Source organism: Kwoniella dendrophila, chromosome 9 (genome assembly GCF_036810415.1).
Source record: "Kwoniella dendrophila CBS 6074 chromosome 9, complete sequence".
NCBI lineage: Eukaryota > Fungi > Basidiomycota > Tremellomycetes > Tremellales > Cryptococcaceae > Kwoniella > Kwoniella dendrophila.
Genome location: NC_089484.1, coordinates 736,102 through 755,345, shown reverse-complemented (window position 1 = coordinate 755,345; position 19,244 = coordinate 736,102). Strand labels below are relative to the sequence as shown.

At 37.8% G+C, this 19,244-nt stretch overlaps 9 protein-coding genes across 9 annotated transcripts; 4 read left to right on the top strand and 5 right to left on the bottom strand.

Moving 5' to 3' along the window:
• Positions 1-352: 352 nt before the first annotated feature.
• Positions 353-1,883, bottom strand: L201_006688 (uncharacterized protein; the record flags this gene model as incomplete). Its single annotated transcript, XM_066222406.1, has 3 exons — positions 353-808; positions 891-1,530; positions 1,600-1,883. The coding sequence occupies 3 exons, from the start codon at positions 1,881-1,883 to the stop codon at positions 353-355; spliced, it is 1,380 nt and encodes a 459-aa protein (XP_066078503.1).
• A 287-nt stretch (positions 1,884-2,170) lies between these two features.
• L201_006687 (uncharacterized protein) lies at positions 2,171-3,958 on the top strand (the record flags this gene model as incomplete). The annotated part of the gene is made up of 11 exons (XM_066222405.1): positions 2,171-2,377; positions 2,456-2,490; positions 2,559-2,675; positions 2,767-2,865; positions 2,965-3,048; positions 3,114-3,148; positions 3,230-3,382; positions 3,469-3,549; positions 3,624-3,631; positions 3,701-3,731; positions 3,792-3,958. The coding sequence occupies 11 exons, from the start codon at positions 2,171-2,173 to the stop codon at positions 3,956-3,958; spliced, it is 1,017 nt and encodes a 338-aa protein (XP_066078502.1).
• A 259-nt stretch (positions 3,959-4,217) lies between these two features.
• On the bottom strand, positions 4,218-5,132 carry L201_006686 (uncharacterized protein; the record flags this gene model as incomplete). Its single annotated transcript, XM_066222404.1, has 1 exon — positions 4,218-5,132. The coding sequence occupies one exon, from the start codon at positions 5,130-5,132 to the stop codon at positions 4,218-4,220; it is 915 nt and encodes a 304-aa protein (XP_066078501.1).
• Positions 5,133-5,771: 639 nt separating this feature from the next.
• On the top strand, positions 5,772-6,899 carry L201_006685 (uncharacterized protein; the record flags this gene model as incomplete). Its single annotated transcript, XM_066222403.1, has 7 exons — positions 5,772-5,790; positions 5,982-6,019; positions 6,099-6,162; positions 6,287-6,361; positions 6,464-6,674; positions 6,765-6,798; positions 6,870-6,899. The coding sequence occupies 7 exons, from the start codon at positions 5,772-5,774 to the stop codon at positions 6,897-6,899; spliced, it is 471 nt and encodes a 156-aa protein (XP_066078500.1).
• Positions 6,900-7,393: 494 nt separating this feature from the next.
• On the bottom strand, positions 7,394-9,070 carry L201_006684 (uncharacterized protein; the record flags this gene model as incomplete). The annotated part of the gene is made up of 3 exons (XM_066222402.1): positions 7,394-7,813; positions 7,932-8,799; positions 8,883-9,070. 3 exons carry the CDS (start codon positions 9,068-9,070, stop codon positions 7,394-7,396), a joined length of 1,476 nt encoding a protein of 491 aa, XP_066078499.1.
• A 455-nt stretch (positions 9,071-9,525) lies between these two features.
• Positions 9,526-12,030, top strand: L201_006683 (T-complex protein 1, zeta subunit; the record flags this gene model as incomplete). Its single annotated transcript, XM_066222401.1, has 11 exons — positions 9,526-9,600; positions 9,687-9,729; positions 9,799-9,857; positions 9,929-9,964; positions 10,037-10,222; positions 10,317-10,666; positions 10,806-11,081; positions 11,177-11,340; positions 11,435-11,825; positions 11,882-11,941; positions 12,003-12,030. 11 exons carry the CDS (start codon positions 9,526-9,528, stop codon positions 12,028-12,030), a joined length of 1,668 nt encoding a protein of 555 aa, XP_066078498.1.
• A 185-nt stretch (positions 12,031-12,215) lies between these two features.
• Positions 12,216-12,876, bottom strand: L201_006682 (uncharacterized protein; the record flags this gene model as incomplete). The annotated part of the gene is made up of 2 exons (XM_066222400.1): positions 12,216-12,605; positions 12,688-12,876. The coding sequence occupies 2 exons, from the start codon at positions 12,874-12,876 to the stop codon at positions 12,216-12,218; spliced, it is 579 nt and encodes a 192-aa protein (XP_066078497.1).
• A 399-nt stretch (positions 12,877-13,275) lies between these two features.
• L201_006681 (uncharacterized protein) lies at positions 13,276-17,051 on the top strand (the record flags this gene model as incomplete). Its single annotated transcript, XM_066222399.1, has 7 exons — positions 13,276-13,934; positions 13,990-14,060; positions 14,125-14,613; positions 14,672-14,755; positions 14,819-15,706; positions 15,761-15,890; positions 15,965-17,051. 7 exons carry the CDS (start codon positions 13,276-13,278, stop codon positions 17,049-17,051), a joined length of 3,408 nt encoding a protein of 1,135 aa, XP_066078496.1.
• A 145-nt stretch (positions 17,052-17,196) lies between these two features.
• On the bottom strand, positions 17,197-18,659 carry L201_006680 (uncharacterized protein; the record flags this gene model as incomplete). Its single annotated transcript, XM_066222398.1, has 4 exons — positions 17,197-17,428; positions 17,575-17,833; positions 17,924-18,012; positions 18,112-18,659. 4 exons carry the CDS (start codon positions 18,657-18,659, stop codon positions 17,197-17,199), a joined length of 1,128 nt encoding a protein of 375 aa, XP_066078495.1.
• Positions 18,660-19,244: the final 585 nt, after the last annotated feature.

Here is a 19,244-nt window from a genome sequence, read left to right as displayed (position 1 = left end):
GACAAAGTGATATTGATTCAACAGAAGGTGGAAATCGCAGGATTGATGTAATATACAACAACCTTTCATGCAGTTGATATCAGTTGACCGCGATTGTTCCACGTTGTTGTTCGACAGATAAGGCATAACATACCTTTGGATCAAAATCCACACACTCAACTATGACGAAGTCAGTGCGTTAGATAATGGTAGTAAAATACACGTGTTGTGATTTACGCCCAAGGTACATAGCGATGAATATGACGTATGCTTCTGTCTAGACTATATGAACATCTATGAACATCTACATGACAAGATTATCAACTGAAATAATCATGATTTTGGGAGTCAAAGAGAAAAGACCACTTACATACTAATTGGATGGCAGATTGGGGATCGTGCGTCGGATTTGCGGCCATTCCACCGTTCCTTCTTCGTTTAACGTAAATTCAGCATCGAAATGTTGGGGGATACGGGAAATCTCTACATCCCATGAACCATCTCCTTCCACTATACGTTTCCATTCCCATCTATACCACTCGGCGATATCGGAAGCAGCATCATATTCCGCGAAACCGTCAGGTTCCCAAAAATAACCTACTTGCAACGTCGGAATGGCTTTGAAAATCCGAGTTGCAGCATGTCTCATAGCAGACCTCAGTTCCACTTCGTAGTCTTCCACCCGATCAGAAGTGATATCTTTGCTCCATGCCTTACAATCTCTATTAAACCCGAAGTTTCGGGGCCTTAATTTTTCGATGGTGAAACAACATGACCAGTCCAAGACTTTCAGCTTCTCGAAACGGTTAAAATAAGTCATCCATTCGCGCTTTTTTTTTTTTTCCGACCGCGAAGAAGGTATATATCAACATACATTCAACTGTCTGTTGAACTGATTTTCAAGAACTCACAAATTGTGATTCATCAAGACTGATGATATCCTCGAATAATGCAAAGGGTGCATCGAACTGTTCTGAAACCCGATAATCTGAGTTCCAGTGATCGCCATTATTTGGACATTGTCGAGCTCTCATATGATGCATTGGATCAGTCTTATGAGGATAGGTAGAACAATGAATGATGAGCGTTTCTAAAAATGGTACTTGATCCGGGAACATCTGTATCTGCGAATCGGCGACTGGTGAAGCGAAAAGATTAAGTGTTTTATCGTATAAATGCGTTATTGATACTGGACGATTACCGTTTCGTTCTGACCACAATGAGTGAGTTTCAGGTGAATAATACAGTTGCGACGTGATTTTGAGGTATTTGATAACAGGCATAGATGGAATAAGAAGGTTGTACAAGTCTGTTTGACAGATCTCGCATTCTGTCCTTAAAGCCAAAGCTAGAAGTCTCGGTAAGAAATTTAGTGGAGATGGCGTAAGATCACTCGTTTGGGTTACAGATCCTGGTTGATGGTGACATACAGGGGCCTGAACGATAATCAATTCTTCTAAATTCGGTAGTAAGCTGAAGAAATGGACTAAGGTAGGCCATGCTGTAATAATTGATAAGTTCTTATAAGGTGATATGCCCATCTCTACTCGTCTGGTCGGTCAAATGAGGTACATGATCAACGGCGAATACTGAGATAGTAAATTGCAAAAAAGTACTCACCTGACCGCTTTGAGGATGGCCGGAGGCGCCTTCAAAGTCCAATCTAGTAACCTGTCCCACCTTCTAATGATAAGATGTAGGTTTTTTGCAGGACACAAATTTCTCATTTTCCGACATGTCGATCGGAAGTTCATGTAGTCTTTCGAAACTTCATGATCTATCTCTGAAGCGAAGTTTGACCAATGAGGATGGAATGAAGGTAAAGGAATGAAATTGTCTCGGTGAAGGTGAAAAGCTACATCTTGAATGAGTTCATCGGTCAAGTCCAGTAAAGAACAAGGCATGATGATGATGTGTATGTTGCAAGTATAACTTGAGATTGTTGATAACCAATTTTATCATAAACATCCAGATCGAAGAGAGATAACGCTCGTGCGCTTGTCACGTGATAAATCTGATGCGGCGGTTATCACATTCAAATCAATAAGCGGTAACCAGCCTACTGCTAGACGTTCGACAAGATAACTTACAATTGAATCCCACTCATAATTCCTTACGTTGTTGTTCAACCATATCAACCCAGCTGACAACAGGTATATCGGCGAATATATCATACATGAGATCTCTCACCATGCTCTCTTCAATCTCAAGAGCAAGCGCAATGTCAACATCTAGAAACACCCTCAATGCAGCTGCGGCTACCAGACTTTCGTCGATCCAAAGACATTTGTCTACCACTCCTTCAGCAAGAGAGGGGAAGATAGAAAGATTGACTGTGTTCGGAGCTGGATTGATGGGTGCCGGTATTGCTCAAGTAGGAGCTCAAAGTGGACTGAAGGTGAGCTAGCGTTCCCCGATCAGTAAAGCGCATATCGAGGCAGGCATTGCTAAATAACCATTCTTGTGGAACTAATAGGTAGTCCTTAGTGATGTTACGGATAAAGCTCTTGAGTGAGTTCGAATCAGCTCATTTTCCCCCTCTAATTCAGGATGATAGCTGAATCAATCTCTTATGACAGAAATGGTCTGAACATCATTCAAAAATCTCTTGCCAGAGTAGCTAAGAAGAAATCACCTGATGATATCGAAGGGTTCACCTCGAAAATATTGAAAAATATTGAAACTACAACAGATGCGTAAGTGCATACAGCATGATTCAGCTTTGTATCTGTCTGTCTTTACGACTCCTTACATATGAAGCTGATTTTGATATTCGTTCACAAAAAGGGGTAAAGCTGTTGAACAATCTGACTTAGTCATAGAAGCTATTATCGAATCAATCAAAGTTAAAAGAGATTTATTCGGTTTCTTAGATAGTAAAGCAAAGTAAGTATTTCTGCTTACTTTACGTAACAGTTAGCTACCAAATCTATTTGTTCCCTTTCAACAGAAGACGAAAAAGCTAACGACTACTCGCTTTATCAGATCAGACTGTATTTTCGCTACCAACACATCCTCATTGTCGGTAACGGAAATTGCCGAATCTTGTAGCAAAGAAAGACAGGAGAAGTAAGTCAGCTATCGAGCTTATTCTGAATTTCAAGCGGTTCGAGAGCTAACAAATAACAACGTAGATTTGCAGGATTACATTTCTTCAACCCCGTACCCGGTTAGTGATGATTTTCAGCTCTCTTTTGTCTCTGCTTGTCATGCATGATCCAAGCTGAACTTAGAACGTTCATATGATTAGCGATGAAATTAGTTGAAATCATTCGAACATCACAGACATCAACTTCAACTTATGAAGCGCTCAAAGAGGTTACATTGAGGATGAACAAATCCCCTGTAACTTGTAATGATACACCTGGATTTATAGTAAATAGGTTGTTGGTCCCCTATCTTTGTAAGTGGGATTATCTTTCAGCTCACCGAGAGCTAGCAAAAAGAGCTGTTGACTATAGCTGATCTTCTACTTATAATTCTTTCCAGTGGAATCAATCAGGATGGTAGAAAGAGGTGACGCAACTCCGGAAGATATAGACACAGCTATGGAACTCGGTGCAGGATATCGTAAGTGCAAACAGCTTTGCAGACAACTTGTATTCTGATCAAGCTAACTGAGATGAATGTCTGTCATCTACTAGCTATGGGTGTAAGTTGCAGCTGCCGCAGAGACGATTTCTGTTGAATGGTTGTGTAGCTGATTCGTATTCGCATATAGCCTTTCAAATTGCTTGACTTCGTAGGATTGGGTAAGTTGGTGTTCCATCACCAATCACGGAAAGCTGATATGCGTTCTCTGTTAACTACAGATACGACATCTTACATATCTCAAGGATGGAGAGATAAAGCTGAGGCTGGTCAAATCTCGAAAGAGTTGGTTCAACCAATTGAGCTGTTGGACAAATTGGTCAAAGAAGGTAAATTAGGAAGAAAGAGTGGTGAGGGGTTCTATAAGGTGAGTCATATGATTGAGTAATGTTTTCTGAAGAACTATGAAAACATTGGTTCTTATTAGTTCACTGATTTTGCCTTCTGTTGTCTCGAATAGTACGAGAGCAAGAAATAAAGGGGAGAGACCAAAAATGTGCGAATAGATAAAACCTGCGTTATAGTGATATGTAACAATTTACATGTATACAAATCGATGTAGTATCCAGGTTAAACTCAAACATACAACTGCTACACAAGATACAAAGTAATGAAACGACAAAATGTCAAATAAACAATTTCATGGCTCATCCTAAACCCCACATACCACCATTGCCTTTACTAGCCAACTCTCTCTCTTTGTTCTCCGCCAAGAGTTTCGCTAAACCAGATTTCTTCTTCTTTTTGCTACTGTTGCCAGCTGAGCTATTACTGATATTGGATTTCGGAACAACAGGAGGAGGTTGAGGGTAAGTGGGTAAATTAGGTGATGATTTAGGTATATGAGATAATGGTGGACGAGAAAGTAACTTTGGCTGCTGTTGTGCTTGAGGTGTCATTGCTGGTATTGTGCTCGGTGTTTGATCGATTTCCATAGCTAAGCTTGGCACTTCAACGGAAGCAGTGGAGGGATCTGGTTTCGACGTTTCTGCATCGTCAAGCTCTCCAATATCTTTCTGCGTAACAGTGGTAGTACTAGCTTGCCCTTCTATTACAGTGTTATCCGGTTTTTGCTGATTCGTTATATGCTGCGATATACTTTCCTCTTGTAATTTTAAATTTGATCTTCTTGATTTTCTAGCTGGAGGATAATCTCTTATAAATGCCCAATCTTTAACGGGTTTTGGTCTTTCATATTTTTCACCACATAAATCACATATTGAATTTTTCTTTTGTACAATTCTGGATTTCTTTATTGGTTTTCTTGCTTTATCATCGTTCAATATTGATGTACTTGTACTTGTTGATAATTCTCCTTGAGATTTGTTAGTGTATGATCTAAATCCACCACATAAATGACACCATTCATTCAAATTCACATTGCTTATATTTGACCTTGAATTATATTTTTTCGATGCTGAAGTAGGTATAGATAAAGATAATCTAACTCTAGCTAAATGTAATGCTGCTAAAGAAGGTGAAATAGGTTGTAACAGTGGTGGTAAGTTGAGTAAGTGAGTTAGAGTTGATTGATCAGGTAATTCTCCTGATGATGAAGCCATTATATCGATGGATTGAGCTGATGCCGATTATTCCTTCTAGCCCTCAATAGCTTTAAATGGTGTAGTAATTGAGAAATATAGGCAAGATATCAAGTTTGTAAGCGATACTTTCTGCAGCCTAGGTGATGAACAGTGATAATGAGGGTATCACCAGATTATCAAACAATATGAACTGCTACCAATTAATGATAATGTATCGCAAGAAATAATACTTTAAAAGTTGACTGGATCAGATTGAAGAACAACAAAGTAGAAAGTGGAGGATTGGATTGGATTTTACCTTTTTAGGTGGCAAATTGAAAGCTAAAGGGATGAAATGATCTGTGCGTAGATTTCCACGTGTTTATGTACCTTATTGTGGTTATTAAGTCAGGGTATTGAATAAGCATAGCCTTGGCGTAAGCGGCATAGCAATGAATTTAGCAACAACAACAATTCAGAAAAATGTTCAACGCGACGTAGGTTTGTAAATATAATCAATGATGATCACGATAATATTCACGATAATTACAACAGTAGCCAAAACGACATAACCTCAAAAAGGTCGAGAACGAAATTGCATCAACACCGATCGAAATTCTATAACTGTCAACAACGTTCCAACTGGCTCACTTCTGTGATACGTAAACATTCATCAAAATGTCAAGAAAATGGTTTAGTGCGTAGAGACCTCCAATGTTTGACGATTGACATTCAATAGCTGACGTTGGCTTAACATACTCTCTGCCCGTCCCTGTCGATTATTGCTGGCCTCATTATATCAACCGTCAAATTCATCAACAAACTTCCATCAATGGCATTGATGCCCTCCATATCCAAATTAACTATTAATACTGTTAAATTGGATAGACTTGGAAGCTCAGACGGATGATGCTATTTTTGGAGGTGTACGTTATGCATCTTTACTTTACTGTAGCATTGTCAACCGACCTCAGACAATAGCTAACACCATGTTTGACTTTTTAGGCTCAACCTGCCTATTCTGGCTTAGGTTTAACTCGAACTCAAAGAATTGGTGGTTTCGCAGCTTGTGAGTCGTGGTGCTTTCAGCAATATATGGGGAGGTTGTATAGCTATGAAATTCATTCCACCGCGGAATTCAGAATCTGTGGTCACAGTTGAACTCAAATATTGATATTGAACCCCATAAATAGGTTATGTTGGTGGATTGGGTGTATCATTATTAGGAGCTATATTATTGTTTTTAGGAGCAACAGGGGCTTTTGCTAGTGAGTGAATTGTCCCCTATCCCTCTCTTTTGGAGGGATAGGTGACTATGAAGTATGATACAAATCAGTATGGGCTATTGACAGAAATCCCTTTTTCGATAGCTTTATTCGCAGTGGGAGCAATTTTATCATTATTAGGTACAGGTTTCTTAATTGGATTTAAAACTCAATTGGAAAAAATGTTTAAACCTGTTAGAGTAGTAGCAACAGTTTTATTATTCGCTGCTATAGTAATGACTTTTGTCAGTGCTTTTGTTTTACCTGCTATACTTTGTATAGTTTTTGTGATTGTTCAATATTTGGCTTTCCTTTGGTAAGTTCCACTTCTAACTTTTATATTCGTTAATACTGCTTGAAGAAATTGTAGTATACTATATACTAATTCAACTGTCTCTGTCTATAGGTATTCACTTTCTTACATCCCTTACGCTCGAACTGTAGGTACAGCTTCCCTTGGAAATCGTTTTTTCCCTTGATATAGCTGATACTGATCTCATTCACTTTTCAGCTTGTCAAAGGTTGGATCGGAATGCAATAAGAGCCAATCCCAATCGAAATCTACTTTCGATTTGTCATAAGGCTCACGGGGGAAGTGATGGTAGCAATTCATATAGAACAACGAATTTACGAAAATTTAATCATCAAAGCAATTCAAATCAAGTTCCAACTCATCCTTTTTCGCGTTTGATCAATTACGTCTAACATATATAACGATTTATCACATTTTCATGCAATTATTCCAACAGCTAGCATTCAGGTCTGCTTTGTTTTTTCTACGCCCTCAGGTATCGTGTCTCCACGTTACCTTGGTGCTCAGGAAGAAGTCATCACATATAGCATGCGAACAATCGTAACGGTATAGCTGTTCATGCAAAATTCTCTCTTATTGAACCTGTAAATATGACTAAATTTTTATTGATGTCAATGCAGTGTATGAATAGAAGAGTTGATGTATATTACATGGATAATATCATAACGAACAATTCCAATAGAATATGATCTTCTGGTATGATAAGCAATTTTATACTATGATCATTTCCCTTTATCCCATTCCCTCTGACCACCTTTTTTAACATATTCATAACCATCCAAAATCCCACTTCCACTTCCATTACCACCATTTTTAAGATTTGTACCACCTTCTTTCTTTAAATGTTTATACTTTTCATCATCATCTTTTTCTTTCAATTTTTGTTCTTTACGTTCTTTACGTTTCTTTTCTTTTTTACGTTCTCTTTCCTCTTCTTCAGAATCATAATCATCATATGATCCTCTACGTTTCTTACGCTGTTCTTTAGATTTTTTACGTTCTTTCTTTTCTAATCTTTTAGATAATTCATATTCATCTTCATCATCTTCATAATATCTCCTTTTGGAAGTAGAAAGCAAAATACCTTCTGGAGGTAAGGGAATATCATGAGATTCTGATAAACTTGGTGAATGGTGACGTTTCTGTGATAAGTGGGAGACAATAGGTTAGTAACTTCAGAGGAAAAAGCACATTACAAGATGATAAAGGGAATTTCCAATTCAACAAAAACAACTCGACTGCTATAACCAAATTACTCACCTTTCTACCCTTCTCTTTCAGGACAGCTAACATATTATCCCAACCTACATCTTGTATCAAACCTTCTTTAGGTACACTAGAGAAATCTAATCTTGGATCATAAGTTTGTGAGAAATATTTATCCATTTTTGATATTGGTGAAGGTATTGGGGAAGGAGAACGCGATAGGGATGGGGATGGGGATTTAGATCTTGAATCCTTGATTGCAGCACCGTCAACATTTCTCGATGGACTTGTTTGTTTAAACCCTCTAAGTTGATTTTCTCGTTCCACCGCACATTTCTGTTTTCGAGTACTTGATATATCACCTTCCGGTTCCAATTTATCCCTTCTGGAAGATTCAGTATGTCTGCCTGATATCTCGCGACCATTTTTTCCATCTTTACGCCTATTACTATCCATATCTCTATTCCTATCTCTGCTTCGGGATCTATCTCTATGACGATACCTATCTTTTGACCTATCCCTAGATGTATACCTATCTTCATTATCTTCATTAAACCTTGAGGATCTTTCGTGTCGTTGTCTTCTGCTGTCATAATCCTCATCTTCTTCGTATCTTCTCGATCTTCTTTTATCTCTGTCATCTCCATCATCCCATCTTCTATCACTGTGATGATGATCCCTTTCTCTTTCTTTACCTTTTGCTTTTTTAGAAGTATTACGTCCCATATCTCTTAGAGCACCACCAAATAATCTATTTCCTACTCCCCCTCCTCCACTTCTAGATGATTCACCTCTTCTTTCATCTCTTGCATAACTAGCAGATTGAGCTTGTGATTTTAACAAAGCTGAATTATGCCCATCTACATTTCGAATTACAGAAGCCAAAAACCTTTTATTTGTTTTCGGTATATTTGTATCTGGTCTATTTTGATAATGATGAATGCATGTCAGCATCTCTGTATAAATATATATATGTCAATGAAATTTTCATGAATATATACTCACGATTCATCCCTATTTAATGAGTTACCTAATAATCCAGTTAAACCCAATTCAGACCATTTCAATTCTCTTGCTTTAGCTTCTTCAGCTAATAATTTAGCTACATGAGCATCTAAATCTTTATCTGATATAGTTGATGATATACCTGCTGCTGCTCTGACTAAATTATTCACAACATTGTTCATGGACATCTTCTCACAGTCTGATCTTGTCTGCGCCAGGTCAAGGCGGTCAGACTTGCTATATTCTCAGTCTAATCCTATTTTACTTTGGATCAACTTGATTTCATCTGCAACTTCACTTGCGATTCCAATGACATATTAGATGGTTGTTGATAGTTGGGTGGCAAACGACCTCGAAGCATTCAAGAGATTGGATAAATTCATATAAATCGATTATTTGGATATTCTACCACGTGTCGATCATCCACTTTGGAGATTTCGAGATTTCCTTCTACGCGTTCCAAGACGAATGGAAATGTTCAATCTGAAATGTTCGTAAATCATCTATAGCCTACCGATTTTCAAGTATTTCTAAGCTTGACTGCATATCTATTCAACCTCAATTCACAGATCAGTCAGCTCGCTACCTCACCTAAAACCAGCTTTTAACATCTAAGTGAAGTACAAAAAGGGATATAATCGAAATGTCTGGTAGTATAGAGCTTATCAACCCTAGAGCAGAGAGTATTAGACGTACTCAGGCTTTGCAAGTGAACACTGTGAGTTGCAAGCTGCATACGTATCAGTCGGAGTGATGTCTTCGTCTTCGTGGCTCCTGAAGCTAATATGACGACCATTCCTACAGGCTGGTGCAGTAGGTCTCGCAAATGTCGTCAAATCAAATCTTGGTAAGCTTCAAAATCTATGCGGACCGTGCTCAGGTGAAGAAAAGAACTGATTAACGACAATAATAATAGGTCCAAGAGGTACCATTAAGATGTTAGTTGATGGTTCTGGACAAATTAAGATGACCAAGGTGAGCTATAAAATTCCGGAAAAACAGCTCAACAGTCAATAGCTGATACATACTTTCATTCGGGATTATAGGACGGTAAAGTATTATTATCAGAAATGCAAATTCAAGTGAGTTAGCTGAAAGTATGTTGATCATGTATCCTTACTACAGCAGCTGATCTTGTTCATTTAATATCGTAGAACCCAACAGCAGCCATGATTGCCCGTACAGCCGTAGCACAAGATGAACAAGTTGGTGACGGTACTACATCAGTTGTATTGTTAGTTGGTGAATTATTGAAACAAGCAGACCGATATATTCAAGAAGGTGTACATCCTAGAGTATTAGGTGAAGGTTTTGATTTAGCTAAAAAGGAAGCTTTGAAGGTGGGTTTCATTCGTTTTAGTAATATTAGCCATGGTATAATCTCGTGATGATAAGGAGGGTATTGACTAATTTATGTTATTCATTCACGAATAGTTCTTGGATCAATTCAAAGAAACACCAGAATTAGATCGATCCAATTTAATTTCAGTTGCTTATACATCATTATCAACAAAATTACATTCAAAATTAGCACAAAAATTAGCTGCAGATGTAGTTGATGCTGTATTAGCTATTCAACCACCAAAACCTGAAGATGGTTCAATAAGAGATCCAATTGATTTACATATGATTGAAATTATGAAAATGCAACATAAAACTGATACTGATACAACATTAATTAGAGGTTTGGTCTTAGATCATGGTGCAAGACATCCTGATATGCCAAAAAGAGTTGAAAATGCTTTTGTATTAAGTTTGAATGTTTCTTTAGAATATGAGAAAACGTGAGTTTAATTCAAATTCTTACTTTTGCCTGTCTCCCTATTCTTCAAGCTATCGTATATGTATATATTCCTTTACAGATTATATATATCAGCAGAATGTCCACAATGCTGATAAACTATAATGTGAACCCATTTTTAGCGAAGTAAACTCTGGATTCTTCTATTCATCAGCTGAACAAAGAGAAAAATTAGTTGAATCAGAGAGAAGATTTGTTGATTCAAAATTAAGAAAAATTGTTGAATTTAAAAATCAAGTTTGTGATACCGCTATAGATTCTTCATCTGGTTCAGTAAATGAAAAACCTAAAAATTTCGTTGTTATAAATCAAAAAGGTATTGATCCAATGTCTCTTGATGTTTTGGCTAAAAATGGTATTTTCGCTTTAAGAAGAGCTAAAAGGAGGAATATGGAAAGGTGAGTTTGAAAAATCAGATCTTATTTGATAGTCTATGAAACGTCCTGTTCTAGCAAATAAGTTAGCCGATCATTGATAATTCTTCGTATCCCAGATTGCAATTTGCTTGTGGTGGTGTTGCTCAAAACTCAGTTGAAGATCTCACTCCAGACGTACTTGGTTGGGCTGGTTTAGTCTATGAACATACTCTCGGAGAAGAGAAATACACTTTTGTAGAGGATGTCAAAGAACCAAAGAGTGTAACCATGCTTATCAAAGGTGAGTAGTGTAGATTGAAGATATTTCGAGTACTTGACCAAAATTTACCGGTACCTGAAGAATTGTGCTAATGAGCCAAATGTCAAAAATTCAGGCCCCAACGCACACACAATGACACAAATTCAAGATGCGTTAAGAGATGGATTCAGATCAGTTAAAAACGCAATTGAAGATCAAAGTTTAATTCCTGGTGCAGGAGCATTTGAAATTGCATGTTCATCACATTTAGTTGAAGCATTAAAATTAACAAAAGGTAGAGCAAAATTAGGTGTTTTAGCATTTGCTGAAGCTTTATTGGTTATTCCAAAAACTTTAGCATCAAATGGTGGATTTGATGTACAAGATTCAATTGTTTCTTTACAACAAGAAAAAGAAGAAACCGATGATCCAGTTGGTTTAGATTTGAAATCTGGTCAACCAATTAATCCTATCTTAGAAGGTATTTGGGATAATTATAGAGTAAAAAGACAAATGTTGCATGGAGCGTAAGTTGATCTAGTAAATTGTAAATTGGAAATAACTGATTGGATCCCCTCCTTAGTGCTACAATCGGTGTCAATCTTTTGAATGTCGATGAAGTTCTGAGAGCTGGTAGATCATCGTAAGTCATAATACATGCTTAGTAAGCGTCTGAAGCTAACATTTTTGTCTTTCAAATGCAGATTGAAACCTGAAGGACCTGGACCATAGATGAACAAACAACTTTGAAAGCAGACTTCGGGGTAATGATACAGTTGACTATACAAAAATGTAAAAATGCATACTTTCATGATATAGCTGGTTATACAATTCGTGTTCGATGAACAATGCTTGGTATATTTATATTGAGGCTTATGTGTTAAATCTACATCTTTGATTTCAGTTCATTGCTAACTTTATTCTTCTGGTCCAGACCATTGAGAAACTAATTCCATAATACCAGCATACCTTTCTCTTTCATAATCATCTAAAATGTCCCCTTCGTCTTCTTCATCTATTGTATGGGAAGACAATGATTCCCTTTTCTTCAAAGATAATCCAACTACAACATTCCTTCTTGGTTGACTAGATATTTCTAATGCCCAAAAGATTAAAGTTGAAATTTGATTGATATACAAATCGTATAAAGTTTCATTTGGTGATTTACCTAATAAATTAGTCAATTTGATAGAGGGCGGTGGTATAGGTAATATTTCTAATATATGTAAATTATCTGAATGTCCATTTGTTGAAGATGGTTGAGGGGGAGGTAAAAGTGGAATGTGAGCCGGTAAAGATGCTTGTGTCTAAGTGATAACGAAATGACAACAATTAGGCATGTTCAATGAACTTTCAAATGTTTCCCAAACTGTATGAAAACCAACTCACCAAACATCCTACTTTCCCATTCTGCGTTACAATTACCAATATCCTATCGTCAAATGTCTGTATCAATAATTCCGTATCTACATTACATATTGATTTTCTCCATTGATAAGATTGTATGGGAGATGGATTAAATGTTGATGAAGAAGCGGTGGGTTGAACTTCATGGGATTCTTCTAATAATGATGACATTTTGGTCAATTATCTCGCTGATTCCGCTCAAGGTGTATACCTCTTCTGATCAAGATTTTTTCCGAGCTCTGGTCTTGTGTTTGTAATGTATCAATATGCTACGATACTTAATTGATCCTGAAATAAGCCGTGAAGATTGAACATTCCTAACCTTCCTTTAATCTTACTCTCATCGTATATAGTTACTCAAGAAATGATGACGTGGAAGGATAATTTCACCTCCACTTTAAGTTACAGCGAAAGTTCAAAACATTAGCCAGCATCTTGTCTTCCTTTCTCTTCCTGTCTTTGGATTCTCTCTAATATATCGTTGATAGCCTGGCATTGACTCTACAATCAAGATCATCAGCTTCTACATCAGTGGATACATAAGACTATGTCGAGAAGGTGACTTACATCATGTCCGAAGATCTCAGTTCCAAAATTAAAAGCTTCAGAGATACACTTCGAAATCCAACCACTCTCACAACGGAAGATTTAGCATTTCAACTGTCTTCAACTTTACAGTCTACAGGCTTACATCCCACTTCGATACCAATTGATAGAATCTCATCAAATGAGATCAAGGCTATTAGCAAATACTTGCCTGGTATACAAAATTCAATATTGAACGAAATTATACCTACATTTTGGGATACTTTAGGCTCAAATGATCAATCGAATCTCAAGGCATTTTTCGTTCCTCCCAAATCGAGCGAAGGCCTATCCTTACGTCGACAAATAGCTTCAGTCTCCTATACGAATTTACCGTTGTTCTTAAACACACCTAAGCCAGGTCCACAGACATTAGTAAAACCTTCAAGGAAATTCTTCATTCATATACTTGAAGAATTGGTTAACAATTTTGGGATAGACGATTTATACTACGCTATTTATGGAATTGATTCAAATGGAAAAGGCAAACAAAAGCAAATTCAAGGTGTCAATGAATTGCAATGGGAAGAAGCTACAAGATCCGCTGTGGGCTTACCAGCGAAACTAGGTAATGCGGCGGGTAGATGGAATGCTGAAGGGGGCACTTCAACTACAACGGATATACCGAAGACCTTGCAGCCAAAGTGAGCTAGACCATACCCTATCTTCACAATGATAGCTCATCAGTATGCTATATAGGCCTTACTTCGATCGCCTTATACGGAAATCGGAAAACCTGATGTACGAGTTATCGCAGAATTCTCAAACAGGTAAATTTGTCATTCATAAACAACAAAATAAGTCTCCTTCGACTGATTAACGTTCCCACGAAAGTCGATGTAGCTCCCCTCCAGCTTTTAGTATCCAAATTATGCTCAATAGGTCTACTTAGTCCTTTGGTGTCGTCAAGCGATTCTAGAACCCCTTCGCTCCTTCCGTCCCTCTTGCCGTCCCTTTTAAGCCGTTTACATCCTCCAACCTCATCTCCTCTACAACCCTATTCTCCAGAATATCTTCCTTCTATATTTCTGTCTTTGCCATCAACCTCTCTGGCAGCATTCGTTGCATCGTTGTCGTCACATCTTACTTATCATCTAATCGAACAGGATTCTCCTCTTCAGCCTGACCAGCCCGATCAGAGGATAAAGCGCTCAATTGAAGTGTTTTCGAAAATCGTTGGACCCCCTAAACAAGGTCAAGAAGGTTGGAACGCCATCATACAGGGTATCGTTGGCGGGAAGGGGGAACTCAAGTTGAATGATCACAAAGCTCAAGCTAGGAATAGGTTAATAGTGGGATGGATAGCTACGGCTGGCGAAAGTGGTATGTATAGCTATATAGCTCTTTCAGAGATTTTTTCAGCTAACGTTCGCATTATCAGCTATAAATTCTTTTATAGAAACAATCATAAATGCTTGGACTGATCCAAAATACGTCAAGTTCTCTCTATATGCACAGCAGTCCAGTAAGTTGGCAAAAGAAAACGGCAATTGTTAGCGACTCAACTAACCGACATTTCGTTTCACAGATTTGACACACAATCTTACTCTATCCCTGTCCCTCCTTCAGCCTTTCTCGCCTTGGCTTGTGGCCCTTTCTCATCGAGCAAAAGTTATCATGGCTTTCCAATCATACTTATCACACCCTGATCCTTCCATACGTAGATTAGGAATGCTAGTGGCGGAAATTTTGAGTGAATTGACTATACCAGAAAGCAATGAGATTGAACCTCAGTTCAAAGCAGATGACGATATTGAGGATCTGCGAAAAGGGTTAGAAGATATCGATGCCGGTGGTCAAGGAATACCTAAAAAGAAGAAGCCTACTGGTGGGGCGAAAAGATTGAAATTCACCGGTATTTGGGATGGAACAGGTGAAGGTAGGGAAGAATGTCGATGGCTTAGAAGAGCTATAGGTATACAGGATGCACAAGCTGTAATTACTGAAAGCGCACCTGGTGAAGAATGGTTACTTGGTTGGACCACTGCAAATCTCTCTGGTGAAGATTATACTTCGTCCAATATCATACAAACCGAGCGTCATGAACGCGGTAGAACTTCAATGCCAAAACAAGCGGCAGAATCAACTAAAAAGGCCAAACACAAACAGAGATCGAAACCCAAGATAGTGATGCTTGATCCAGATCAACAAGATGATCCAATGGAAGGTTATGCGTCATCATCATCATATTCATCTTCCAGATCACCTTCGCCCACACCGTCGTATCTTGAAGAAGTTGCTGCAGATCCATCATTAGCTATTGATGCTACTCAAAAGAAAAAGGTTACTAGACCGGTATATATTCTACAGTTAGTTGGATTATTGAAAGAAAGAGATAAACCTGAAAGTATAGAAATGGGTTTGAAATGGGGTGAAAGTTTGATAAGAGCTAAAAGGGAATTTGGAACGGAATTGGGTAAGTTGGGGTCAACCCTTGCTGTTGAAATCATAGCTGACAGACGTTTTGTAGCTGAAAATTCTGTTGCTGTAACTCTCATGACTCTCGGTCTAAATGACCCTTTCAATCTCGAGGGATTTAATGAAAAACGTCAAGGTATTATGAATGCTGTGGTCGCTTGTTCACCAAAAGAAGTCGCGCCGTGAGCTATAAATATATACTCGGATAAGTGTTTGTAAAGCTGATCAAGTGATCTTTTTGCCTCTCATCTCAAAGATTCCTCTGTGAACAATATTTCAACACTCAATACTCTCTTCAACAGAAATCCGTCATCTTGACAGCTTTAGCGATGGGTGCTAGGGAACTAGCTGGATTATCCATTCCACCGCCAACAACAAAGAAGATCGATTTCCCCTCAAAAGCCTTACCACCCTCATTGCACAAGAAATACTTAACTATCGCTGATATTCCTCCATCTCGCCATGAAGCTATCGCAGATGGATCGTCAGGTCAACTAGAACAGACCATCAACGGTGTTCGAAACACATTATTGAGTAAAGGAGCCAAGAAAGGTGACGAAGTACCCGAAATAGCTAGAGAGAGGAGATTACGAGTTGGATCTAGCAAGAAACCTTTAGTAGCTGAAATTGGATCCTTAAAAGCTTCTCAAATGGTTTCTTCATCTTCGACCACTATGAAACCGGTGATGGCATATAAGGAAATCGCAGCTGAATACTTTATAATGCCTTTAATCAATAGGTTTTGGCAACATTTCAAGGATTCTTCAATGAGGGCATCAAGATCTGTTTCTATAAATGAGCAAAAGAGTAATTTTAAAGGTTCGGCAGGAACTGGAATGTTATTAAGTCCATTAGCTTTAGAAAAGTTCTTAATGTCTTTGAGTATATTGTTACATGCTTCAAGACATTCATCTTTATTTTTAGGTGTATTAGGTCCTGAAACTTTAGAATTAGCATTGACTTTAGGTCTAAGATTTTATTCGTCCAGTATTTCTCCATCCCTGCTGGGTGATCACGACAATGAGAATGATCTTACTGGGGAAGGAAGTGGTAATTCTCAAGTCATCGGATCATCCTTAGAATTAATCTTGATCATTTTAGATACTTCATTCGACTTAGATTCAGGCAGATCATTAGTGAACGAGAAATCGAATTTATTACTAAGTATAGGTGAATGGTCTTCTGAAATATTCCAAAATGAACAACAAGGTAACCAAAGAATAAGTGGTCAAGGTAGCTTAGGTTTGAAGGAATCTCGGATCAAAGCTAATGCTGCTGCGGTCGTTCTGAAAGTTGCTGAAATCACTGAAAAATGGGGTGGACTAGGAGGCATGAGATTTTAAATATGTTATCGCCTGTCGAAATTCATGTCACGCAGAGTATCGTATTAAAGAGATAGTCATATGTAAGTATGCATGCTCGTACAATATTCTCATTGTGTCTAGTATCGGAGTCATGAAACAAAATGCATGTTGTGATGTTGGTTCGTTATCTGGATCTGTATCTACGCGGATCCGGTTCTTCCCTTCCAGATCTATCGTAAACTATATTATCATAAGCGTCTTCTTCATCTTCAGAATCAGTTTCTTCTTCACCTTCATCTATCTCGTTTGATTGAGTTTTGTGAACTTTCTTCGCAGTTTTGTTGTACAACCATTTAGATCTATAAAATAATCTGAAGAACAACCAGATAAATGGAGAGATCGCTAAGCATATAGCTCTAAACGAGACGAAAAAAGAGCGGCTTTGTGATCAGCATTTTTAGCATACAGCTGGAATTCGATTATCAAGTACTGTAATACTGTAAACGGAAAAAAGCGGATCCTTATATACAGTATACATCTTTTAATCTTATTAAAAACTCACAAATTATATCCAGTCAAGCCATCAGAATTACTTTCACTTATCCAAGCAGTTAAAACCAAAGATAAAGTTAAATATCCAATTGAAGATAAATCCATAATTCTTTCAAACCATTTAATTGATCTAATACCTCTTTTTCTTCTTTGTTTTGCGTATGTCGATGAACTTGATTGTGATTCTGGATCTGAACAACAATGTGAAATGAATCGATGTCGGATAAATATGTATGTGTAGATTAGGAAGAGGAGTTGAATTGATGCCACTAAAGTAGACACATGCATAAGTTTAGTATTCTACACGTATCTCCAGATAATGCATAATGCATGATATTCAGGAAAGTACAGTCACTCACCTATACCAAAACATAGAAGAAGTAAAGGTAAAGTTTTATTTGACCAATTACCAATCTCAGGACCATCGTAGAAAATCTCAGTTGAGCATCTAATAGTAATAAGAAAAACGTTAGTAACGAATACGTATTTTGCATAAAACCATCTAGAGATATATTGCCCAAGCAGGACGGTAATCGGATTTACTCACTTTCCACCATCTTGACAACCTCCCCAAGCCCCATATTTCACCGCTTTCAACTCTATCACCCATATATTGGTAATTGGACCTGAAAAAGCAATCAAAGTTCCGAAAAGAATCATTAGGAGACTTAAGATATAAGGTATATTCCTCAATAGTAATTTCCATATCCACCAATTCCAAAATTTCTTCCATCCATAAATCAATTTTTGTCCGAATTTATATCGTCTAGACCAGCTTCTGTCTGTTCTTTCTGAGATATATCTTGAGTGGATTTCACGAGATTTGTTGATGAATTCTGATGCTGTGAATCTGCCTTTTTTACTTCTGGGTCTTTCGGATTTATAACCACTTTCCTCATCATCGTCTGTTAATTCTATCTCTTCAACATCCTCTTCTACTTTTCCCACATCATCTTGCGGATGCTTCACTACACGACCTCTACTTCGAGATCTCGATCTTCTGAAGGGCTTCTCACGCTGAACATCTTGTTCGCCAGAACTGTGTTCTTGGGCTTCCGCATCTTGGATTTGCCTTGTACCTGATTTGCTAGACATAACAATCGTAACGACAGTTCTCGGATGTTTTTATCTGATGTGTTTTTTTTTGAAGATTTTTTAGTAGATTATTTTTCCCTTTTATTTCTACCTCTATAATGCTATTGATGGCTGGTAAGTTGGTTATCTTATTTTGTTGTTTTTGCGTTTTTCTTTGTCAGCGCAGTGTTGTCAGGGAGCTGTGATATGTGGAATGATTTGCTATTCTAGCTTTTTACTTTTCAGGTGTGGTAGTGCTTTGTACTGATGAGACAGCTTTCGCTGCTTTTTAATGGTATTGTTTTGGTTTTGGTAGAGAAGACAACTAGATTAAGTGTCAATTTTGTATTTCAATTGACACTAATGCTGAACTTTTAGTCCCCATACCATAAGAGTATGTATGGTTAGTGATCATCCTTTCGTATAAGTACTAAGCGTAGTCAAAGGATGTAGATCATGAAACCAGAAACCAGTTCAGACGCTATCTGACCTAAACAATAGATAGTTAGGCTGCTCGCAGGTAACGGCTGAAAGGAGGAGTATGGTTGCGATATCATCTAAAAAGTTTAATACATTTCGTTACATACCAGCAAGCATTGCTGAAAC